This window comes from Anabrus simplex, chromosome 5 (assembly GCF_040414725.1).
Source record: "Anabrus simplex isolate iqAnaSimp1 chromosome 5, ASM4041472v1, whole genome shotgun sequence".
Lineage (NCBI taxonomy): Eukaryota > Metazoa > Arthropoda > Insecta > Orthoptera > Tettigoniidae > Anabrus > Anabrus simplex.
The window spans coordinates 198,674,385-198,701,844 of NC_090269.1; the positions used below are offsets into that span (position 1 = coordinate 198,674,385).

General features: G+C 40.4%; 1 protein-coding gene across 8 annotated transcripts in view; it reads left to right on the forward strand.

Annotated features, from left to right (window-relative positions):
- LOC136873912 (transcriptional repressor CTCF) overlaps positions 1-27,460 on the forward strand; it is a 393,845-nt gene that overhangs the window by 130,275 nt on the left and 236,110 nt on the right. For all 8 annotated transcript variants that reach the window (XM_067147244.2, XM_067147245.2, XM_067147243.2 and 5 more), the window contains one exon: positions 13,002-13,211. In XM_067147244.2, coding sequence (XP_067003345.1) covers positions 13,002-13,211 — 210 coding nt within the window. The remainder of the gene's footprint in view (positions 1-13,001; positions 13,212-27,460) is intronic.

Here is a 27,460-nt window from a genome sequence, read left to right on the forward strand (position 1 = left end):
CCAGAGGTGTGCAACAGGCTTTGGCAGCTGGCACAGTTCCTATCCTCGCCGCTAGATGGGGGCTTCATTCATTCCATTTCTGACCCAGTCGAATGACTGGAAACAGGCTGTGGATTTTTCACCCCCTTGTACAAAAGTGTGCATTCCTATTTTTATTATTATTATTATTATTATTATTATTATTATTATTATTATTATTATTATTATTATTATTTTCATCATCATCATCATCATCATCATCATCATAATCATCATCATTATTAAGCTTAGACGTGTTGTCCCTTGCTTGTAAGTTTATAAAAACTTGTTTTTTCTTTCTTTTTTTCCTCCTCATTTGAATTTAGGTAGTTAAGATTCATTAGAAATAAGTCATCTCTCCTCCTGTGAGGGTGACCATGAAGTTCCTAAATACATAACTTATAGTAGAAAATTAGTAGGCTACTAGTGGACTTGGGGTGCTCCACAGCATTTGTTAGAAATAGGTGAGATAACTTGTCCTGATATGCCTGTTGTAGTCGCATTGTTTTGCCTGCCCTGTTCAGTAGTTTTTATGGACATCTACTGTAATTGCAGTACATAATAATTGATTCATTTGTGGTGTAGTTTATAACATTTCTTTCAATACAATATTCACTGTGCTTCGGCCATTTGGGCATATTTGGATCTTCATATTTTCAAACATACAATTGGCCGTGACAATACTGGTTTGGATAAGTAGATGCCCATTTTTTCCAGGAGTTTATTCCTGCGGTACAGAAGGCTAGTCAACTTGATAACTTCCCTTCTCTGCGTACATCGCTTGTTTTCTCTTAGCAGCATGTTAGTTATCAGAAATGTTCTGCCATTTATTTAGTTTATTTAGAAGCTGCAGAAGGTCAGAGAATCAAAGAGTGTCTAGCAGAGATTAGTATTCTTCTGTGATCAGAGGAAGTATATAATCTCTCGTTTGACAGGTAGTAATCAAACATAGCTACATGAAATCACATTAGTAAGGATGAAAATCGCATAACATACATCAGAATATTGGTAAATGAAAGTGCTAATTGCTTAGCAAGCCACTAACTACAGAATGTATTGCAGGCTAGGGCAAGCCTTCGCCTGGAATTATTGTAGTGGTCATTTAGTGATACGATTTTAGGATTATTCAAAGTTGACTGAACTTAGAGACCTGTCCAGTGTCTGATTATTCACTGGTAGGTAATTCAGGAGAGAATTAAAAAAAAAGAAAAGAAAAAAAAAGAAAGAAAAAAAAAGAGAATGAAGCAAGTTAGTCCAGTAGAATGGCTTGATGGACTGTAGAAAGCTGTTTTTAGTAAACTTTTTTAAATATACACTGACTGACAGAGCAAATGCAACACCAAGGAGGAGTGGTTCGAAAGGGATGAAAGTTGGGGAAAAAACGGAGTCGGCACGGAAGAATAATTGATGTTTATTTCAAAACGATATGCAGGTTACACAATGCGCACGGCATCGACTCAGTAGGATGTAGGACCACCGCGAGCGGCGATGCACGCAGAAACACGTCGAGGTACAGAGTCAATAAGAGTGCGGATGGTGTCCTGAGGGATGGTTCTCCATTCTCTGTCAACCATTTGCCACAGTTGGTCGTCCGTACGAGGCTGGGGCAGAGTTTGCAAACGGCGTCCAATGAGATCCCACACGTGTTCGATTGGTGAGAGATCCGGAGAGTACGCTGGCCACAGAAGCACCTGTACACCTCATAGAGCCTGTTGGGAGATGCGAGCAGTGTGTGGGCGGGCATTATCCTGCTGAAACAGAGCATTGGGCAGCTCCTGAAGGTACGGGAGTGCCACCGGCCGCAGCACATGCTGCACGTAGCGGTGGGCATTTAACGTGCCTTGAATACGCACTAGAGGTGACGTGGAATCATACGCAATAGCGCCCCAAACCATGATGCCGCGTTGTCTAGCGGTAGGGCGCTCCACATTTACTGCCGGATTTGACCTTTCTCCACGCTGGCGCCACACTCGTCTGTGGTGACTATCACTGACAGAACAGAAGCGTGACTCATCGGAGAACACGACGTTCCGCCATTCCCTCATCCAAGTCGCTCTAGCCCGGCACCATGCCAGGCGTGCACGTCTATGCTGTGGAGTCAATGGTAGTCTTCTGAGCGGACGCCGGGAGTGCAGGCCTCCTTCAACCAATCGACGGGAAATTGTTCTGGTCGATATTGGAACAGCCAGGGTGTCTTGCACATGCTGAAGAATGGCGGTTGACGTGGCGTGCCGGGCTGCCACCGCTTGGCGGCGGATGCGCCGATCATCGCGTGCTGATGTCACTCGGGCTGCGCCTGGACCCCTCGCACGTGCTACATGTCCCTGCGCCAACCATCTTCGCCACAGGCGCTGCACCGTGGACACATCCCTATGGGTATCGGCTGCGATTTGACGAAGCGACCAACCTGCCCTTCTCACCCCGATCACCATACCCCTCGTAAAGTCGTCTGTCTGCTGGAAATGCCTCCGTTGACGGCGGCCTGGCATTCTTAGCTATACACGTGTCCTGTGGCACACGACAACACGTTCTACAATGACTGTCGGCTGAGAAATCACGGTACGAAGTGGACCATTCGCCAACGCCGTGTCCCATTTATCGTTCGCTACGTGCGCAGCACAGCGGCGCATTTCACATCATGAGCATACCTCAGTGACGTCAGTCTACCCTGCAATTGGCATAAAGTTCTGACCACTCCTTCTTGGTGTTGCATTTGCTCTGTCAGTCAGTGTATAATCATAATAATGAAATAATACTTATATTTACTGGAAAATTTATGTTTAGCTGGAGTTTACGATCTCAGGTATAAACGAAACTGTATAATTTTCTGAGAATCTCGTACGATATATCGTATTTTATCTCGTAATTCTCCCCCTTTTTTTTTTTTCTCGAAGAATTTTCTTCAAAACACTAGGGAGGGAATTATGTGAGTGGTGCTTCTAGGCATTCAGAAAGGAAGGGAAATGATATATTAGGTAAAAGTTATATTTACGGTTATACCGGTATGTGAAGAAAGTGGTACCTACCGGTATTTATTTTTAATTAACACAAAAGAATACCACGGTTTCATTAGGCTACAATGAAGAGCAGCAATGCATTGTTTCATTGTTTCTTTTCTCTCACTATTCTGCGGCCTCACTTTCGTCACTATCATCACTATTTTCAGGCTCAGATAACACATCATCTTCATTTTCACTATTCCACAACATGTCGTCCTCGGAACCATCAATGGCACAAGAAATTCCAGTTTTTTAAAAACTCTTCTTAACAGTATCGACACTAATTTTCTCCCACGCCCGGATTATCCACTTGCACATCGTCGATGTTGATGGCTTCTTTATCTTGCCTCCTGGAGTTGGCTGATGAGATCCCGCCGCCATCCATTCTTAATACAGGCTTCGAAGATGTTCTTTGAAAGGTTTGTTGACGCTGACATACAAAGGTTGAAGAATGGACGTTAAACCTCCAGGGATGATGACAGGATGGGACTTCATCAGTTTCATTTTCTCTTTTACAGCTTCCACAAGGTGACCCTGGAAACTGTCTAGGACAAGAAGGGACTTCTTTTGTAATAATTCCCCTGGTTGTCTTTCCGAGACTTTCTCCAACCAATCCACCATCAAATCCGCTGTCATCCAGCCCTTTTCTTGAACTCGTAAGTGAATTCCATGTGGGGTAGTATCCTTTGGTAATGTCTTCCTTTTAAAGATGGCATACAGTGGAAGTTTTTTGCCGTCTGCCGTAATGCACAACATCACTGTGCATCTTAGACTCTCTGCTCCAGTCATCTTCACAAGGACACTTTTTGAGCCAGTTGGAGCAACGGTGGTATGCGGCATATCAAAAAACTCTGGCGTCTGGTCAGCGTTACCAGCCTGAGAGAGTAAATAGTCATATTGGTGTCGCACTTGTATTACGTAACAATGGAACTCGGTTACCTTATCTGTGTAGTTTCGAGGTAAAACACTGGCACAAAGATGTTCTCCTCCGTAAACTGTGATTTTGCCGTCTCATGAAATGAATCACCCAACCAATGCTTGCTTTAATTCCTTTCTGTCAATGTTGAGCATGTCAGCTATCTCGCGAGCTTTGTTCTGAATCATTTCGTAAGAGACACCACAACCATCATTCCGAAGTTCATTGACATAAGCAATTACACCGGTATCAATTTTGGGATATTTCCCCGTTTTAGGCCCACGGAAAGATTTGGAGCTTGCCTTTGCAGTCATGAGTTTATTTTTTTGTCTCCGCCAATACCGTATTGAATTAGGATCAACGGAGAAATGTCTTCCTGCAGCTTTCACTCCATTTGTATCGGCGTAAGATAACACATTTAATTTAAATTTTGCCGTGTAGTTTGAATATTTCGACATTATGACAACTTTGCAAGTGATAAATATCATTGTTAATCCATATTGAAGATACTGAATGTAGGATGCTAAAGGGTTTATTGTGTCACCTATTCAATACATTATAAATTTTTAAACACTTAGGAATTTATTATTATTTCCTATTGAGGCATGTTTCGCCCTTCATTGAAGGCATCATCAGTCGTAGTACCTCCTCAAAGCATAAATCAGGTACCTGATTGGTAATTAAATTGTAAACACTAAGGTACTAACTTGACGTGTTACATGTTACAAGCTCACCCCTCCACTCTACCTCGCACTATTCCCGTCAACTCTCCTCTGCGCATGAACTCCACCCATGCTCCTCCCTCTCAATGCTCCCCACCCCCCACTGCCAAACACCAAACACATGTGCGTAATACCAGCCAAATACTTTAATACACCAATACCGGACAGCTCTATCTCAACATCATTGAGTGGAGTGCGAACAGGGACGATGGTGACATCTAGCGTGTTGGTGTGAACTGCATATTTGTCTATGCTACAGTTGAGAGGAATGCATCTACACTCATTGGAAATATTTTTGTTAAAATAATTGAGCAGTCATAATAATTATGGATGAAATTTTAAAATATGAAATGCCTCCTTCATAAACCTCCAAACGAGCATTACGTTAGCCGTGCTTTTCGCTATGATTTAAAAATTAAAAGCCGAATTTGTTTGGGGATCCACCCAGCCTCTGAGAGGAATATTTAAAAACTACTCTCTCGGCTTCTTTCTAGTCTTTTCCCAATCACCTGGCGCAACACTTTGTATGGACTTAACCTCGTTTTGCGGCCGCATTCCTTTCCTAACACCAGTCATATGTGTAGGGATATACTCACTATTGCGTGTGTCTTGTATGATGTGTTGTATATATTTGAAGATGCGTATGAATACAGACACAAACCCGTTGGAATTAACAGACGCGATTAAAATGTTCAACTTCGTCAGGAATCGTACCAGGGCCCTCTGAACCGAGGGCCGTACGCTGGCCATTCTGTGATGGTGTTTTTAAGAGGAAGTGCAACTGGCCAACCATCCTCATTTAGCACTAATCAGAGGAAAATGGGAAAGGTCCAACACTCCAAAGAATGAAGGTGTCATCAAAAGAAAGAGAAGGGACACGAAGCGCTAATCATTCAGCCAAAGTGGCAGAGGAGAGGGATAATTTAATATTCATGATTTATTAAGATTTCGGGAAAGAGAAGCTGTAATTAAGGAACAGGAGTTTTGGTCCATTATTTTGATTTCTTCGGTACGGCTGATCTTCCCGAACTATACAGAGGAACTCACCTCACGCTGCTATCTCGCTTTTGCTGAACTTTGAATTTTCTTTTTTACCTCTGAAGACAGAAATACATTATATTATATATAATACAGATTGTGGTTACGTGAGTGAACTACGATGTTCTTGACAAGGAAGAAGCGTTCAGAATTTCCTAAAGTCTCTTTCACAAATTTATGCTTGAAGAATTACCATGAGTACCGGTACGTATTACATTAGTTGGAGTGGTGCTCAAGCCTATGCCAATAATACATTCTTACGCCGGGCTGAGTGGCTCAGGCGGTTGAGGCGCCGGCCTTCTGATTCGAATTTGGCAGGTTCGATCCTGGCTCAGTCCGGTGGTATTTGAAGGTGCTCAAATACGTCAGCCTCATGTAGGTAGATCTATTGGCATGTAAAAGAATTCCTACGGGACAAAATTCCGGCAACTCGGTGTCTCCGAAAACCGTGAAAGTAGTTAGCAGGACGTAAAGAATATTATTATTATTATTTTCTTACAGTAAACAAAAACTGACCGGATTCGAAACTCATGGCTTTCAGTTTTCAATTTCAAGACTAGCGCGATAACCATTACGCTACAGGTCCACAGGTTTTCATTGGGGAATTTTATGGTACTATTTAACAATGTGGACACTCAAGTTTGAGTGTACTAGAGTTCCATATTTGTTAATGTTATTGGTTTTATGTCCCACTAACATTTCAGTAGAGTATTTGATTGATTTCTTAATATAAGGGGCATAGAATGTAACCTCAACACAGATGCGACGTCGTTACTTTTTTAAAAACCTTGCGGTCCTTATCAGTTCTCATGCCAATATGTTGCTGGGTAATTTGTTCAGAACATAACACTTTTCTTGCAATATAACTGCAATGTATAAATTTTTGTCACTGAATAATCTTACATCATAAACAACACGCCAGTGCGCCAAGAATCGTACAGATAGTAATATGTTATTGAAGAGTTGGTCACACCAAGCCATGTAGGTAGCAGCACTATTGACTTTCTCGCTGAAAACAGCAAGCTGTCCGGTATTGGTGTATTAAAGTATTTGTACCGGCTGAGCCTCCTTCATAGTCAATCAACACTCACCAACAAGTAGCTTCTCAGTGACACATCAGGTATGTAACACAACATTTACTCTTCTTTACTTATCAAGATCTTTTCTTTACACACCAATTTAATAATAACGTCTCGATTACAGATAACTTCCTCTCCATGCAACACAACTTTTAACAACACGCTAGAATCCAGCGCGCACCGGCACGAACATGGCGTGACACTACGGCCCCTCTCCACAAACAGTAAAAGATGATGTCTCGTCCCAGCTATGGCGCTCCGTCTCTGTAGTAATGTACTTTCTCATTTAATCCCTCCACTGCGGATTATACCATAAGCAGCTCCATTCTGTTTCACCAGGCCAGCAGCACAAAACAACAACTTCGTCCCGAGGTCCTTTATGTTTTCATGTATGGAATAGTATCAGTTTAAAGTCTCACTAGCATCTCACACTGATGTTTTCACATAGTATTCAAAGCTACATGAAGTTAACAGAACTAAAAAGTGAAAGATTCTACATACAAACATACATTATCTTTATAGGCTGTTATGCCTTTCAGCGTTCAGTCTGCAAGCCTCTGAGAATTTACTAAACGTCGTCACAATCCTCGATTTGCAACTAGTGTTGTGGCCTCATTTAGTTCTATACCTCTTATCTTTAAATTGTTAGAAACCAAGTCTAACCATCGTCGTCTTGGTCTACCTCTACTTCTCTTACCCTCCAGAGCAGAGTCCATTATTCTCCTAGGTAACCTATCCTCCTCTATTCGCCTCACATGACCCCACCACCGAAGCCGGTTTATGCGTACAGCTTCATCCATAGAGTTCATTCCTAAATTAGCCTTTATCTCCTCATTCCGAGCACCCTCCTGCCATTGTTCCCACCCGTTTATACCAGCAATCATTCTTGCTACTTTCATGTCTGTTACTTCTAACTTATGAATAAGATATCCTGAGTCCACCCAGCTTTCACTCCCGTAAAGCAAAGTTGGTCTGAAAACAGACCGATGTAAAGATATTAAAGTATGAAGGCTTTCACGGCCGGTGTCAATATAATAAAAATCTTCCGGGCTGTTATGCCGTGGTCCACTCCTCTCACTTCTCCCAGACGTTTCGACTACTGCTGCGGTAGTCATCTTCTGTGGCGTCGTGTCGATACGCTCTCCTGTATCCCGCTGGCGACTGCGAAAGTTGTTTGGGAAGCAGCTGTATTTATATGTAAGTGTGTGGCCTCCAATTGGTTCGCGCTGTGCAATCCGACATCTGATTGACTATCTGAAAGCACAACCTCCGATTGGGCCGCGCCGAGCAGCCTGACGTTTGGTTGGCTATCTGAGCACACGACCTGTGATTGGTTTGCGCCGGGCATGGATTCTGACTGGGTCGCTCCGAGAAGTCTGTCTTCTGATTGGATCTCGGAGTGCACGACCTCCGATTGGGTCGTGCTGAGCAATGGATCCTCTGGTTGGTTGACTGTAATGTCCCTGATCTTAGTAAACTTCGGCCGTACGTTATATAAAGGGGTGTACCAGGCCTTGCTGAGTTTCAGTCCTTCCTCCTTTGTATTAAAGTTATCCGGATGTTTATGTATTTCGATTGCTTCCCTGTAGAGACGGGCGTGAAAGTGGGATGTCGTGGCCAGTATGTCAGTATCCTCGTAACGGATCTCATGCTCATACGCTACGGCAGAAGAAAAAGTACGAACGCGTAAGTGGCTATATGAGGACGAGGGATCCGATCGACAGAGTGGATACTGCCCGGACAGTCGTTAATTTATCTAACCGTTGTTTAACAGAAGATGAAACTACTGTTCTTGCAAAAGGAGGCAATTTTGCTGTTACACCGGCGACCATCCCAATAGAAGAAATCATTTCCAACATAGAATCAGGAATACGTCAGTTGCCACCAGAGGTTTCCGAGGGAATACGTCACGACTGTTCCAAGATACTCTGCAAGGCCAAGTTACCAAAACGTAATCTTAGCAAGAAGGAGGGGCTTGCACTAAAGAATTTAAAAGCCGACAAAAGTATTATCATATTAGCAGCTGACAAAGGTAATGCTACTGTTATCTTGAACACCGTGGATTATGAACATAAGATCAAAGAACTTCTTGATCCATCGATCTACAAAAAACTTCCCCGTGATCCGACTATGAGTATCCTGCGCAAGACGAATACTCTGATTAAGAAATCTTCTATTTCACCAGAAGAACAGAAGAAGCTGAAGAAATCAGAAGCCGTGTGTCCAAGACTATATGGTCTTCCAAAGATCCATAAGTCAGACGTCCCTCTTCGTCCCATCGTTAGTACCATTGGATCTCCAACTTATGAAGTCACAAAATATTTAAGCAATTTACTGAAACCTTAGGTAGGGACTAAGGACTCACACATCAGAGACTCGGCCCATTTCATAAACAGATTGCGACACTTGCGAGTACAACCGGGGGATATACTCGTTAGTTTTGATGTCGTCTCGCTGTTCACTATGGTACCAGTCAAGGATACTCTCCAACATATTCAACATCTCTTTGCAGATGAGACAACAGTTTTATTTGAACATGTACTTACGACGACAATTTTCCAATGGAAACGTGAATTTTATGAACAGACAGACGGTGTTGCCATGGGAAGCCCACTTAGCCCTGTTATTGCTAATTTTTATATGGAGTTCTTTGAAGAGGAAGCCCTGCAGACTGCTGTAAATAAACCCAGCTGTTGCTTCCGCTTTATGGATGACACTTTTGTAATATGGGGACATGGAGAGGAGGCACTTGACGGTTTTCTTACACATCTGAACAGTATTCATCCTCGTATACAATTTACTGTGAAGAAGGAAAAGGATGGAGAATTAGCTTTCCTGGACGTGCTGGTGAAGAGGAAGAATGATGGATCCCTAGGGCATCAAGTATACCGAAAACCAACACACACAGACCGGTACTTAAATAAAAATTCGAATCGCCATCCTGGCCAGAAGCGCGCCATGATAAAGACTGGTGGATCGCGCCCTTCGTGTCTGTGAACCAGAGTACATCGAGAAGGAACTACGGCATCTTGATCTAGCCTTACAAACCAATGGCTACACGGTACAAGAGGTCAGGAGAGCACTCCACCCCAGAAGACAGCCAGCGAATAGTAAGCGAGAAGAACCCAGGAAGAAAGGTATCGCTTATTTGCCGTATATACGGGACATCACGGATCGTATTGGAAGGCTCCTTGAACGTCACGAAGTTAAAACCATTTATCAGCCAACCCAACAACTACGAAACATGTTATGTTCTGCCAAAGATCCACGTGACCCTCTAACATCTACTGGGGTCTATAGGATACCGTGCAGCTGTGGAGCTGTTTATATTGGCACGACTGGCAGAAGTGTCAATACTCGCCTGACGGAGCACAAAAGGAATTGTCGCCTCGGGCAATACAACAAATCAGCAGTAGCAGAGCATGCACTGCTTGACGGAAAGCATGAGATCCGTTACGAGGATACTGACATACTGGCCACAACATCCCACTTTCACGCCCGTCTCTACAGGGAAGCAATCGAAATACATAAACATCCGGATAACTTTAATACAAAGGAGGAAGGACTGAAACTCAGCAAGGCCTGGTACACCCCTTTATATAACGTACGGCCGAAGTTTACTAAGATCAGGGACATTACAGTCAACCAACCAGAGGATCCATTGCTCAGCACGACCCAATCGGAGGTCGTGCACTCCGAGATCCAATCAGAAGACAGACTTCTCAGAGCGACCCAGTCAGAATCCATGCCCGGCGCAAACCAATCACAGGTCGTGTGCTCAGATAGCCAACCAAACGTCAGGCTGCTCGGCGCGACCCAATCGGAGGTCGTGCTTTCAGATAGTCAGTCAGATGTCGGATTGCACAGCGCGAACCAATTGGAGGCCACACACTTACATATAAATACAGCTGCTTCCCAAACAACTTTCGCAGTCGCCAGCGGGATACAGGAGAGCGTATCTACACGACGCCACAGAAGATGACTACCGCAGCAGTAGTCGAAACGTCTGGGAGAAGCGAGAGGAGTGGACCACGGCATAACAGCCCGGAAGATTTTTATTATAATGATGTAAAGATATTTTAGTCTGGGAGCTGACTTCCTTCTTACACAATACTGCTGATCGCAACTGCGAGCTCACTGCATTAGCTTTACTACACCTTGATTCTAACCCGCAACATATTCCCTGTAAATTCAATTATCAAAAAATAACTGCTGTCATTGTTGCCTATCATAATGCACCGTGTACTCAGTGACACCCAAGAAGTCTCTGTCCATGCCAACCAAATTAAACGTACTTATTGAGCCATATTCATGAACCCGGGACTTCAACCAGACAACTTCCAGTATGACTACGCCTATAGAACCTCATTTGACATTCTTGAATAGACGGTGGAATATTTTTCCTTGCCCCCTATGGTTATGAACTGAGGTTGGACCACTCTGCATACTACTGATAGTGTTAATGCTGCATTCTTCAACCAACGGCTAAAACAACGGGACGCACTTGATACCAGACATTTTGTATCCTTTCTCCCCAAGCTGCTCTCTTGTAAATATGTATTATAAGCTTGTAATTTCTCAACTGTTCAATTGGATATTGTAAAATTACTGTATAGTTACCCTGTCAACCTGTACTACCAACGGCAGTAATAGTTTATGAACATTGACGCCAGACACTTTATACCCTTTCTCCCCTAACTGTTTCCATGTAAATATATGTATAAACTTTATGTGTATGAACATTGACGCCAGACACTTTATACCCTTTCTCCCCTATCTGTTTCCATGTAAATATATGTATAAACTTAAATAATTTTGTATGATTTTCTAATAGAGTAGCGTCAATTATTCTTCAGACCACCACTGCTGGACTCTGCTAAAATACCCTGTGATTTTACGCATTGGTGCCGACTACTGTGTCTATAAACAGAAAACTTTATCATCACTGAACGTGTTTTTCTTTTTCTTGACTTTCCCATTGTAACATGTTAAGTTTGTATCTTAGTGTTTACAATTTAATTACCAATCAGGTACCTGATTTATGCCTTGAGGAAGTGCTATGACTGATGATGCTCTCAATGAAGGGCGAAACATGTCTCAATAGGAAATAACAATAAATTCCTAAGTGTTTAAAAATTTATCATGTATTGAATTGGTGAGACAATAAACCCTTTAGCATCCTACATTATGACGACTTGTAACAAACTGACCTAGGAACACGTCTGCAACTTCACTGTTCAAATTTACGGTATGTTGTGACAATGGAAAGATTTTTATGTCAAGTACCGCTGTGTTCGTTGTTGTCCATTATCAAGTCATTTGAAGGCCGCTCCAGTAAGAACAAACCAGGAGAGGGAATTATGTGCGATATTAATAAAATCAGTTTTAATGATGAAAAATCGTAGCGGAGGGAAATATGCGAGGCGGCAGCTTATGCGATAAAATATGGTATATAAGATTTTTTCCTCTCATTAAATGGAATTTGCGAATTTTGGAGGGTAGTGGCTGTTCTTTGGCATTTTACCTCTGGATCCAAACAGGAGGTCCTTGACAACCCATTGACCAAGAGGAATAATTATATTTAGTTGACAAATATGGGAGACATGGTGTATAAATTGCTTGTTTTTCCAGATTAACATCTTTAGTCTATCCTGAGTCTTTTGAAATGAATTGTAGGATCTAATACCATAGTTTTATTCTCTTTCTTATTGATGGCTATGATGTTCAGTCTTCTTTTTTGAGTCGCCACTAGAGGCGCTGTGAACTTCTTCATATACCTCCCATCCACGCTGCCTCAGCCCATGAGCAATTTATGTCCTTACATGATGGTGACAATTCTTATGCAGTAATTTGGTGCTCCTGGAGAATCCCAGCACATGTCCAAGTGTTTTGGGCACATTGCAACCCTTTACGGGTTGAGCTGAGAGTTCTGCCGAGAACCGATTTTACTGTGGTCAGGTTGCACGACATTTTTATAGCATTTATGTATTTGTGTAGACTGTCACAATCCTTCTTTTGAAAAGAATATGTTGAAAATCGAATTCTAAAATATGGTACTTTTTCTTCTGAAAGGAACGTGTTGGAAATCAAATTCTAATATATGGTACTTGCTATCTGTAATCTACTGAAGTCAACTTGAAAAATATTTGATATAAGGATTGTGGGAATTCATTTTATGAAATGAAAAATTTAACATTCAGATGAGATAATATATCCTTTTTTATTTTAGGGTGTAGCTGGAGCTGCGGATACATCTGGGATGATACTTAATGCTTCAGATGCATATCAAACGGTAACAATTGTACCTTCTGATACTAACCCTGGAGAAGTGAGCTATGTGCTGATCGTCCAGCAGCCTGATGACAAGGATGATAAGGGTGAAGATCAGGATCTGACTGTATATGACTTCGATGAAGGGGAAGAAGGTGGTATTACAATGGTATGTATAATTTTAGTTGTCATAATACTGTTCAAGTGTTTCGGTCTTGATTAGAGTCCAAATTTCTATGCCACATACAGTAGACGTCCGATAAAATGATAAAATGATAAAATTCATAACATTGAAAAATTTACTCTCTATAATGGATTGTCCTTATATCTGATTTGTCGTAAAAGTCGGGGAAAATCCCACACACATTAAAATTGGTATGAAACGGCAATCAGTTTGTTCAAAACTTGCATTTTCGCAGATTTCTACACTAGGGCTTACTCATTAGTTATCTTCTAATTCCGAGACAACGTGAACCAGTATGTTCAATTTCTTTCTGAAAAATTGGACTAATATAACTCCAGTGGCTTCCATGGCAAACATTTTGGTTTACTTATTCAAATTGTGTCAACTAACCTAACATAACCTGATATGCGTTAAGAAAACATATTTCAAGCACCAGTAATGTAATGATAACCTTTTTGCTATAAATTTACATGGGAATAGCCTTCCTGAAATTTAACCAGACAATAGAAAAATACCGTATCTATGCGAATAATCCCCACCACCGAATAATCCCCTCACCCTAATTTTAGGAAGGTTGTGGCATCATACACAACCATTAACCCCGGTCAAGGGAGATAGGGTCACCGTCCCTATCCTTCACTTGAGTAATTCTTGTCTGGCACATCCACATTGCGGGGGTGGGTATCCTCCACATCAGTAGGCCTGTGTGAAGGAGAGCTATGTTCAGGCAGGGACCCAGTCTCACGGGGTATAACGTGGAACCCATGCCCAGGGTTATGGGTGAAGACCGTAACAGCATCTTAGGCAGAGGAGGCCTTCAGAATGGCGAAGATAGAGCATAGGGCAACCCATCCTCTGTGGGGAAAATTAGAAGAGGAAACCACTGCTTTGTGGAGAAGAGGGATTTTCAAAGGCTAAGGGAGTAAACCCCAGAAGAAAATTCTCAGATGCGTTAGGCTTAGCAGGTCAGCAGATGAGTTAATTTGTACTTGCTTTCAAGTATAATACAAGCCTCGGATGGAAGTTTAAAAATGGAAATGGAATTGACAAGTTTCTGGTTGCAATTGCACAGTATGATGGTAATGATGATGTTCGTGCAAGTGTTAGATCAGAGAACAAAACCCGATTTGGAACAATAAATATTTTAACAATGAATTGGAAGGAAAATGAATTGATTGGCCTAATGTTGAGACGAAAACTCAACATCCTGGGATTAAGTGAAGTAAAATGGAAAGGGAAAGGAATGAAGAAACTAAAGAAATGGGTACACCTTGTACTGGATGGGTAACAGTAAAGAGAAAAGAAATGGATAGGGATTTATAGTAAAAATCAGAATGTTGAACCAATAGCTGAAGTTGAGTATGTAAATGAAAGAATTATAATGCACATACAGGTAAACAAGGAACTACTGAAGATAGTACAGGTGTATGCTCCACAGATAAGACGTAGCGTGGAAGAAAAAGATGATTTCTTAAATGAACTGGAAACGCATATTGTTGGAGATAGGATCATTATAATGGGATATCTGAATGCCCATGTGGGAATTGATTGAATGGGATATGAGAATGTTCTGGGCCCACATGGGTATGGCGACAGAAATGAAGATGGAGAGATACAGTTGGACTTTTGTATCTAAAATAACCTGATAATAAAGAATGCATGGTTTATGAAGAGGAATAGCCATAAGATAAGCCGATATAATTGGGATTGGACTTTTGTATCTAAAATAACCTGATAATAAAGAATGCATGGTTTATGAAGAGGAATAGCCATAAGATAAGCCGATATAATTGGGATGGACAGTATTGAACACTCATTGATTTTATAATAGTCCTAGAATGGGGAAGATATGTCATGAATATGGAAGGTGATCATAGATTATTAATTGTGGAATTAAAACAAGTAAAAAAAATCCCTACGATTATACTGAAGAAGAAACTAAAGATCAGGATTTGAGAATTGGAGTTAGGAGGATAAATGAATGGCATTCGAAGAATGTGTAAAAAGGAAGTTGCCTAACACAGAAATACGAAGTGGAGAAGAAGAATGGGACAATTTGAGTCAGACAATTGTGGAAACAGCAATTGAGGTATGCGCAAAAACAAAAGCAAAAGTTAAGGAAAAGGAGACACGGTGGTGTACAGAAAAATAAAAAAAATGAAAGAAAAGAACAAGGTGAAGAAAGAAATGGATAAGGCAAAGCAAAAAAACGTATCAGAGGGATGAAAAATAAGATAGAAAGGTTATATGTAGAATACAAAAGATTTAAACTACAAGTAAAGAGGAGTATCAAGGAAGAAAAAGAGAAATGCTGGGGAGAGTTTACCAACAAAATTGAGCAAGATAGTCAAGGAAATCGGAAACTATTATACAGAGTAATACAATCGAAAAGAAAAATCAAGACATTAGAGAGGGAACATGGATCCATAGTACATGATGAAATAATAGGATTATACCTCTATAATTATCACATTTCTTCCTATTCTACGCAGTGGCCTCCATGGTATGCACTAGCCAGCGTCTTGGTAGGTGTGTTACGTACCAACTGATGAGCCCAGCCTAGCACATGGGGGCAACACGCTGGCAACCAGGAATAAGTTACCATTTATATTGGTATTATAAATTTACTCATTCGGAACAAATATTTCAGATTCCCTATGGGAATCAACATCTATATCAGCATTTACAGTATTCAAATAACACACTTGGATAAGTCACTGTTAAACATAACCTCACACAACGAAAGAAAAAAAAGAAGCATGATTTACAGATGAGAAGAAATCCAAGATAACTCCCCTGTGCTAGTCCTTTATTCATTGGATTACTGTACCGTAAGCATTTTAGATGCCCTGTACTTACATGGTTAGTACCCGATGCCCTTAAAACATCGTGGGTTATCGAACTTTCCTATGACAAGGGGAGAAAGTCACATCACAGTACAATGATTAACTTTGCACGATTTCCCGGTATGGTACTTCTCTTGTAATTCTTTTCGTAATTGCCATGTTACAAAGTATTCTAAGACCAATTAATGCATGCAGTCACCTTGAATCACAGTTTAAACCTTTCAAATGCCATGGGAAAAGCTGTTTCCAAAAAGTATCGAGCAAGGTGGATGTACATTATTCAAATACTGCACTTGGATACATCACTGGCAAACATAACCTTATTACGCTACGAAAGAAAAACGCACATGATTCAAAGACGAGGACAAATTAAGCTGTCTCCGTTGTGGAAAAGCTTTATTTTTTGGTTTACTGTACTGTTTGCATTTTTTAGATGCCTTGTACTTGCGTGGAATGTGTTCGACGCCTTTACTACATTGTAGCTGATCATACTTTCCTATGATGAAGAAAGAAAGTCTTTCACTTCCGTGTGCATTAAAAAAAAAGAACAATGCAGTGTCATTAGCATTGACAATATTGTTTGGTGCGTACAAACTGATTATATGGACGCTTTTTCGCCAACTGTCGGCATCGCCCGTGTTCACAGATTTTACTTCTCCGCACATTGCCTGCTACGTGATGTTGTGGCATTCCTTAAAACACTGTTACAAAAGAATTACGAATTTACTCAAACTTAGCAAATATGAATCACACTGTAGATGCACCGGAGTGAAAGTACGAAAATTCCCCCAACTGGTTCCGGAAGACACATTCTAAATGACACGGATTAATTTTGAATTAAAATTACTCTGAAAAATACTAACTTTTTAAAAATGTAAAGGCAGTTATGAATTAAAAGCCTGAATTTCGGTAATAGGGACTGACATTGTTCTTCGAATTGTGAATTATTGGTATTTTGAATTAATTTAAATAACATGCAAAACCATACCTGATGTTTCTAGGAACGAGAGATTTTTTGAATTAGGTGGGATTTTGTTTTAACCGATTTCGAATTATTGAGGTCCTGCATAAGGTGAGCAGATCAACTCAGTATATGGTTGTGTTTGCGATGACTAAACAGACCAAACTTGGCATAAAACATACGCCCACACAAATCACACTGAAGGGATGGAGGAGGGTGGGATTATAATTGAAGGAGTTTTCTTGCTTGTCCTGATGTCTACAGCGTTCTCTTTCGAACAAGTTGACAGCGGTAAATGTAGTGTTTCGCCACGGTTCACAGCACATTTTTCCCATGTCTGTATATTTATACCAGTTGTCTTCATGATGTGTTTCAGCTGGTCCTTAAAACGCTTAAGAGGGGCTCCATGAGGTCTAATGTTGGAGCAGAGTTCACAAAAAAGAATTTAGTGGGGAAGCCTTGTATCACTCGTGCGGTGAACATGGCTTAACCATCTCAGTTGATGAATGTTGATTTTTGCCTCAATGCTATTTAGCTGCACTTTGTCGAGAACTGCCGTGTTGGTCACATAGTCTTCCCACTTAATATTCAAGATGTATCTAATTTTTTGTTGGTGGAAACACTCAAGTTTTTTGATATCACGGCGGTAGAGAGTCCAAGTTTCACAGCCATACTGTAGCATGGAAATGGCAACTGCTTTGCACAACATGAGTTTGATATGCGATTTTAGGTCACTATTCATGAAGACTCCGTGCATTAACCGTCCGAATGCTGCATGAGCATGCCCGATTCTTTCGTCAGTGTCTTGTTCGCAGGTACACCGCTTAGACAAGATGCTACCAAGATATGAAAAGTGATTAACCATCTCCTGTATTGTGTCTAAGGTGGAGATACTGAACCCAGGAAGAGTCAATCCTGGGGCAGGTTGTGCAAGTACCTTAGTTGTTTTCGCATTAATGGCAAGACCAAAATGATCACATGCAGTATTAAGGCAGTTGATTGACTGTTGTAGTTCTGCAGGTGTTAGAGGAGGAGATGCCGTGCCATCGGCATACTGCAGTTCTGTCACCGTGGTAACCAGAGTGCGTCTTTGTGAACGAAGTCTTGCCAGATTGAATAGACCTGTATCAAAACGAAACTTAATCTCCATGCCCAAGTTGTTTGTAGATGATCCATGCAGAATGCAGCTATGTACAGTGCAAAGAGTGTTGGAGCAAGCACATAGCCTTGTTTCAATCCATGAATGATTGGGAACGAATCTGATATTGAGTACCATGAAGAACCTGTCCAGTCATGAAGAGCTTGAACCCATTCCACATAACGTTCAGGACATCCAAAATGTCTCAATACTTTCCACATAGCAGATCTTGGTACTGAATCAAAGGCCTTTTCCAGATCATATACAGACAGATGCCAACTATTACAATTCAATCGTAATAATTACGATCGCACACCACAAATTACGATTTTGTTGATTTTAAAATCTAAGTGCATGAAGTGTTCAAGAGGATACACAAGGAATGTCATTACAGCTTGAATTCTCAGAATATTATTTTTGCAGACGTGCCAAGTTTCCCGATTTGAGCAGGAGACTCCCAATTTTTCATCGTTCCTCCCGATCGCCGGGTCCGATCTCCCGATTTTCAGAGCAATGTCCGTAATTTTCGTATTATTTTAAACTCCCGTGGATTTCCTCGTTCTATCGATATATGGCTGAGTATGGCTGATCGATAGTAGTTCTAATAATGATACCAGATGGCAGTACGGGGCACGGTGGCCAGTCATGTGCTGCTCTTTGGTCTATAATACAGTCATTCTCTTTGCAAGCGAGTCAAGCGAGTAACATTCTCTTTGGACTAACCTAACCTCAGAAGTAGCACACCGTAGTTGTTTTACCCGTAGAAGTGCTCGTGTTGTGCCTTAATATTTGTTTTGGCCAAAATGTCAAAAAAGAAATATGATGCAGTGTTTAAAAGTGCTTATAGGGAAGAGTTTCCGTGTTTGAGTGAATCCAGAAAGGGACCAACATTCACATTCTGTACTATATGTAGGTGTGAATTTTCAGTTGCACATGGCGGGAAATGCGATATACTCAAGCATATGCAAACGAAAAAGCATAAGGAGAGTATCCAGTGTGTAGAAAGAAACCAGAAACTGAACTTTTCATGTAAAAACCAAGATGTAAATCCTGTGATGAATGCCGAGGCGTTATTTACGTCGTGTATAGTAGAACATAACCTGCCTGTAAATTGTGCCGATCACGCCGGACCTTTGTTTCGCAAAATGTTTCCTGATTCGGAAATCACTAAACGATATGGGTGTGCTAGAACGAAAAAAGCGGCTATCATTACAGAAATGTGCATGGAAGAAAGGGCAAAAATTGGATCACATTTGCAGGTGAATGCATTTTCTGTTGCTACTGATGTTAGCAGTAAAAGTGACTTGATGATATATCCCATTGTTGTAACATTTTTTAGGCCTGAACACAATGAAATTCAGAGTTGTCTACTCTCTGTGCCTAATTTAGAAGGGGATGCTACTGGAGCTAACATTGCCAATCTTTTGCTCTCAACTTTTCGGGAGTTCTGCATTCCATTAAGAAACTGCCTAGCTCTTGGTGCTGATAATGCTCCAGTAATGGTAGGATTAAAGAATGGTGTGGCAGGATGTTTGAAGCGGGGAAAATAGTAACAATCATCGTAGGCTGCTCTTGTCACCTAATTAATCTTGCTGCCGAGGAGGGTGCGGCATGCTTGCCCGTAAATGTAGATGAAAGTATAATTGATATATTTTATTATCTGGAAAGGAGTGCAAAGAGGAAAGAAAAGTTCAGAGAATTTCAGACTTTACACAACACTGAGATCAGGAAAATTCTGAAGCATGTGCCTACTCGATGGTTATCACTAAGAAGGTGTTTAGATAGGATTTTGCTTCAGTGGGACCCTTTGGTTACATTATTCAGAAGCGAAATTGTGAGTCAGGATTCTCAGATGGGAACTTTGAAGACTTACAAAATTCCTAAGCACAGTTTAAATGCAGATGTGTCTTTCTTGTCTGAAAACGTTAAGGAATGTCATAACATTTCACCTCACTCCTCAGTTAAAAGGAAAACCCAGTCATCAGTTTCACTAAAAAAATGAAACTACTGATCACACTAAGAGCCATGCATTGTCCCGTAAAGAACGACTTTTCATGTTCCTTTCATCAAATTTACATAAATCTTTTTGCCTTCTTCTCTCAAATTTTATGGATATCTTTGAGAATCCAAATGTAGCTCTTCAGTCAAGTATGCTGCACATCCACATATTGAGGTCAGTTTTGGAGGAACTATTGAAGAATGTGATGGCAATGTTTGTGAAACCAGACGTTATTAAAAGATCCTCCTCTCTCCTTGATGTAGATTATCATACTCCAGCAAATCAAAAGGATGATTGTGATTTGATGATAGGGAACTCTGCGCTTGTTTTAGTGAACACCTTGAAGTCTGAGGAAAAGTGCATATTCTTTAAATCTGTTAGAAAGTGTTTCTATTCATGGTGTGACTACATGGTACACAAATTTCCATTCAAAGATGTTTTAATTAATGCAGAAGTTGCAAATATATCTGCTATAAGTAAGGCATCATTTCCTAGCCTTAGATTTTTCATTAACAAGTGTCCGTCCACTTTGACTAGTGAAACGGAGCATTTGGATAAAGAAACTGATATTCTACATTCCCATTTCTGTAACTTTCAGCTCGAAGAAACAGACCTGGCAAAAGTAAGAATTGATGCTCAATGGGCATTGGTAGGTCAGATGAAATCAGCTGATGGGGTACTTAAATATGACAGACTCTCTAAGGTGATACTTGCTATTTTATCAATTCCACATAGCAATGCAGAATGTGAAAGGATTTTTAGCAGAGTCACAAAGACAAAAACACAGTTCAGATCCTTGCTGTCTGAACAAACTTTGGAGAAACTTTTAACCTTGAAATCATTTCAGCAAGGCAAGTGCTTTGAGCAAGATTTAGTTTCGAGTTTCTGGAGAGGGCTAAATCAGCTACTGGTGTGTTGAACAACAATTAGTCGTAATGTGATCACCATGTTGAAGGATGAGAAGTCACATGTTTCTACAGTTCAGGTATATCCAGTATTTAGTATTCACATGTAAATGATGAAAAAAATATGTATGGGCAAATAGAATTGTTAATGTATTGAATTATAATGAATTTGTACATGTTCTGCCACCAGTGATGTGTCGTAATACGTTGCGGTCGCTGTGAAATTTCTCCTGATTTTTCACTTTTGAAAGTTGGCATGTCTGTTTGTGGATTTCTCAGTAAGTATTTATACCCCTTTCCTGTCCCTCGTTAAAGAATATTTCGAGTTTTCAGGCGCTGAACGCAGTGTGTGCTTTCAGTACCGGAAAAATAGGCACTTGTGAAGTGGTATATCTTGCAGAGTTGTAGTCTTTGTTCGTCACATAATCAGACTTCCATGCAAGTATGAGAGTTCTTTTGTCTTTGTGTTGGCGGCAAAGTGGTTCCAAACTCCGTTTCATTGTGAATACTGCGTGCGTGACTGTTGAAGAATTATTTATTGCAATTTTGGTTCTATGATATATGCTAATCGTCTGTTATGAAATGCAGAAGGTTTGAAATAATGAAGCGATTTCTTGTGCAGGAAAATACGTGTGATGACGTTACCGTGATTAGTGATGCTAGTAATAAACAAAAAAAAAAGTTCAAAATTTAGAGAGAAATACTCAAAAGACTGGCCTTGTTTACTGCGTTCCTCAAAATAACATTTACACGGGTTTTGTAGTGCGTGTAGCTTCGAATTTTCAGATGCGCATGATGAGGAAGAACAAGACTGAATTTTGTGTTAATATGAACTGCGAACTGTTAAGTGCTCTGTTAGTGCAGAGGATGCACATAATATCAAAAGAAAAAGCATGTCACCAGTGTACGTTTACCAAACAGGAACTACAAGCTGCTAAGGGAGCAACTACAGTACTCATCAACACTTCTCACACGCAATCTCTTTTTACTTGGAGAGTAACACGACCCGTGGAGGATAATTTTTTTCGTGCAATAAACTATTTCAGAGAGAAATTTCAATGTATTATTCTATCCCTTCCAAAATATGTGTATTGATGACAGCCTAGTTGCTTGGAAAGGTCACCTAAAATGGAAAAAATACATTCCATCAAAGTGACACAGGTTTGATATAAACGTGTTTATACTTCGTATTCTTTGTATCTGTGAAACTGGGTTTATCCTTGATTTTGTTGTTTATACTGGAAAGGATACAGAAATTGAACACGATGTTAAACTCAAAGTGTCTAGGTCAGTTGTCAAAACTCTTTAACAACACCTTTCATTGGTAAAGGCCACAACCTGTATGTCGACAACTAGTACACAAGCCCAGATCTTTCTGAGTACCTACACAAGGAAAGAGGAACATACTGGAGCTTGTGGCACAGTCATAAAAAACAGAAAAGGGATGCCAGTCTTCCTGAAGAAAATTCGAAAGGGAGGATGTATTTCTTAGCATACCAGTGATATGCTGACGCAAAGATGGCATGACAAAAGGGATGTTACCATGCATACTACCATACGCGAGAACGTGATGGTAGAAACAGATAAAACAGATCATGCCACAGGGCAGAATAAAATGAAACCCTTGAGTGTGCTGGATTATAATGAGAACATGGGCTCAATTGACAGAGATGATATGCAGGTAAGCTTCACTGCAAATGTCAGGAAAACACTGAAATGGTATGTGAAGTTTTTTTTTACCTGATTGACATTTCAGTGCTGAACTTGTAAATTATTTACAAGGTGAAGACTGGAAAAAAACCACAGCTACTTGACTTCCACCTCTGCCTTATAGCTCAGCTGCTAGAGGAATTTGCAGTGGAGAGGAAATGAACAAAAATAGGTCGACCACTTTCAGGAGGAGACTGCTTAAGACTTTCTGAGCATCATTTCCCTAAACCAATACCTCCAATGCGGTGTTTTGTGTGTCAGTACCGTTGCCTACGTTATAATACAAGGCCTGGAAATAGAGACCATAAAACGCTATGGAAGTGGTTACACTGAAGTTCAATGCCGGGCCGCTAGGATCGCTATCTTGCCCCCTGTCTAACAGGCTTGCGCCTTTAAACGTGTTCATAAACTGAGTCGGTTGTGAATGTATTATGTATTCGTCTGATATTGAGCATTCGCAGTTCCAGTCATGGTTTATTCACGAGATATTAAAGGTAGTGGAATTTCGTTTCACAAGTTTCCAGTGAATGTTCAATGTTCGAAACATTATACAGAAGAAGTATTACGCATGAGATACGACTTCAAGCTTATCGAAGTAGGCCTCTGTTCCTAAGTTTTGATCCGAGTTATGTCATAAGAATCGGGCGATCCCAAAATTTGTCACTGGACTTTTTTAAAACTATGCTACCGTGACCGACAATCATTTAAGAGGCATCTTCAAACTCAGAAATCTTAAATTAGGAAACCAACGAGGAAAATAATTTGCCCAACAAATTTCACAAAAATGAATGTAGCAAGAGCTAAAAATATTGTATTTTCCCCTGAAACAATCTCTGGTTTGTAAAGTATGGAGGTGGTTTTGTCCCGAGAGCATAACATACAGTTTAAAATAAGCCATTTGTTTTATGGAGCATTTTATTAAATTGTTCAATGCGCATAACGTCTGCAAACACCTCACATGGGACATATTCAGGAACGAGAACAAACGAGCATCTTTTAACCGGGCGAGTTGGTCGTACGGTTAGGGGCGCACGGCTGTGAGCTTGCATCCGGGAGATAGTGGGTTCGAATCCCACTGTCGGCAGCCCTGAAGGTGGTTTTCTGTGGTTTCCCATTTTGACACCAGGCAAATGCTGGGGCTGTACCTTAATTGAGGCCACGGCCGCTTCCTTCCAACTCCTAGGCCTTTCCTATCCCATCGTCGCCATAATACCTATCTGTGTCGGTGTGTCAGTTAATGATTTCCTGTCATATATTAAGAAACTTAAAATGCATTCAGAGAAAGTAAAAAAGAACCATGAGAGAAATGTATCAGGCATAGATCTTGAATACCCAGTCCACTGTGGCCTGCGTAAAATACCTCATAAGTATACATTTGCATTATTCATTGATGAGGAACCTAACGAAATATGACATCGAGCTCTTCTTCAGCTACCTAAGACTCCAAGCGGAATACAATGACATTATGGTTCATGTGGCAAAATAAAAAACAGACTGTAAAGGCTGTTTAGAACATATCTGATCTCCAGCTACTCAAAGTCCAACATTGTGTCTTATTCGTTTTCAAAATCGAGGAGCCCTCAGATACCGAAAATCGTCTGTGGCACTTCTGCAGTGAACGACGGAATTTGTCACTTCCACTACGCAGTACTTGTCCCGAAGAGAGTTACTAAAAGGTGTACGTTTATTCTTTCGAAAGACATGTTCAACAGTGAAATTAAGTGTGGAAAGTGTAAAGGCGACAAACCACCTCTTTTTCTATGAAAATTTCTGAGACTTCTGTTAGACAACATTACTTTGAGCCACTCAAGTAGAAGAGAGAAAGTTTTGAAACTTGATAAGAAGCCCCTCAGAAGGAAAATTTTGAAACTTCAATGACATATCCAAGCCAATGCAGCACCGCTCTATAAATAAAGTACTGTCAGTACTCGCAAAAACATTGAGTTATTTTTATTTAGGATATACTTTACTTATTGACATATACGGCCATGCGAATAAAAGGGGGCAAGACCGTGATCCTAGCGGCTGAATGGTGAACTAGGAAGCAACCCGTTTCCACGAGTGCATTTCAAGGCCTTGTATCATAGCGTAGGCAACGGTCAGTACACATAGACAAGACCACCCGAGAATACAGACACTAAGTGGATTTGTATTGGGTGTGATAAACCTGTCTGTATACACCCTGTTTTGAAGAGTACCATACCCTAAAGACATTTTGATGGGAGAAACTGTTGTAAAGTCAAGTCAGTGTGTTGTAGAGGGTACAATCTTGATCACATATGGAGAGTAATTATGGTTTTGTCAATTTTACTATTCCTTTCAGTATTTTTAGAAAAAAAATTTCTACACCACTGATTTCAATTACAGTAGAAGTCCGTTATAGCGAGAATGCATAACAGCGAAAAATTTACTCGCTATAACGGATTGTCGTTATATCCGATTTTGTATAAAAGTAGGAAACCCCTTCATGCACTTAAAAGTCGGTATGAAACGGTAATCAGTTTGTTCAAAACTTGCATTTCCGCAGATGATATTCACACTACGGCTTACTTGTTTATTTTTTGTAATCCGATACTACGTGAAAGTGTATGTTTAATTTCATTCTGAAAAAATATAGTTCCGTATTGCTCCGAATCCAAGATGAACCCCACTTTTTCCTTCAAAAATTTTAAATCAGGCTCAAAAAGTAGTTTGTAAAATCGTACAGGCCTACGCATTTTTAGACGCTGAACATTGACTTTTGTCACGCCGTATTTCTTTTTTTCTTTTTTTTTTTCGGCTGCACAATTATTCTTTATTTCCGCGGGTTTAAGGACCATTAACTTAACATTGGGATCATAATACCGAAGAGAACTTGTTGAAAATTTTCCGGCAATATCTATTCCATGCATCTCTACAATACAACGATCCATCAGGAAATTATTCTTGCTGTCTATAAAATTGTTACTTTTACACAGCGTCAGATATAACCGGCTATTGCTACACGCACGTCTCGCTTGTCGGGTGCGGCCAAATTCAACCTCTAGCGATGTATAGGCCTAATCGCAAACATTGAAAGTCAACGAACGAGTTTATTGCGCCACGGTATGGCCAACCGCTCTTGCGTTTTTCGTGCACATACCTCACTATTTCATCATCGACTTCTTTAAAACGTCCATGTTGCGGACCACTGAATGCATTTTTTGTACAGTACGCATTTCTTTTAGCTCTTTGTCTTCACGCTAACGCCAAATATTGGCTTTAGTTAGGCCTATGCCGTATTTTCTTGCGGCTGCACAATTATTCTACATTTCCGAGTGTTTAATAAATATTAACTTAAAATTGGCATCATAATATCGACTAGAACCCGTTTAAAATTTGCCGGCAATACCTTTTCCACGTATCTTTACAATACGACTATCCGTCATGAAAATATTCCTGCTGTCTATAAACCTTAATTTTACTAAGCATCAAGTACAATAGGCGCGTTATGACTCTGCCACTGAGTAGCCATGGGCTTTTCTAAGAATTCGAAGGGCCGCATGTTTTGATGCCATTCTGCAGATTTGAGAAACACACAGGCAATGTACACTGTACAACCGGTAGCGATGTGTAGTAAAGAGGCGGTCGTTTATTGTCATTGAGTTCTGTGCGCGTGTGAAAAGAAGCAGCGTGGTTACCTCGGTAGTTGCCAGTGGTATCCATTAACTTACTGTTAGGCCGCGAATGCAACAACCCTTGAGTTTTCGCATGAGATTCTGAGAAAAAAATGTCTTGGATTCGGAGAAATACGGTATCACGCCAGAGATTTCTGTGGCAAACACCTCAGCTTTCTTCTTCAAACAGCGTCACCTAACCTAACCGTATATGTAGCCTATCATGAAAACCTATTTGAAACGCATGTTAAACGCTTTAATGATACAGGTGTTGGAGCAGCTATAGCTGCTGGTAGTCATAAAGAAAAGGAAATCTGAGCACTCTTAGTTATAGCAGCCAATACCACTATAGTACTAATCAATATTATAATAAAAAAATCCTTACCAAAGTCTAAGTAATATACATAGTTATATTCAAATTCGTAAAGGACTTAATAAAGTAGGATTTATTGGATTGCCACAGCCTTTTGCTTATGCAATTAAATTACTTTCTAAGGAGGGTTTGTATCCAATAGCATCAAGTTATTTAATATATTATATCTCTCCTATTTTTAGATTGTTTTTAGCTTTAACGCTTGTAGAGAGATAATCTCCTTGTGAAAAATTTACATGTAAATAGCCATAACTAGACGCGAGAAGATATGAAATATCCTCTGAAATTAGTGATGTACTCTGCCATATCTTGAGGTGTATGACATTCTTACGTAATTTCTTTATATAACACTAAAATTAAGATATCGTTTATTCAGTCTTTATTTTTATGAGTTGGCCACATTATTTACGCATTTATTACGAAAACGTGTTATACTCTTTCATTTCGAATTTTCTTCAGAGAACAGCAGTCGATGGGTATTACTAATCAACTCCAACATTGCCTTTGAATGTCAACGAGAGAGCTCGCAAATGCACAAAGTGAGAAAACTATACCTTGCCGAAGATGATCGATCGCATTTTATTGCAAACGTTTCAGTTTTCTTATTCAAACAGCGTCACATATCCTAACTTAACCGTACTATACGTATGATGAAAACACACTTCAA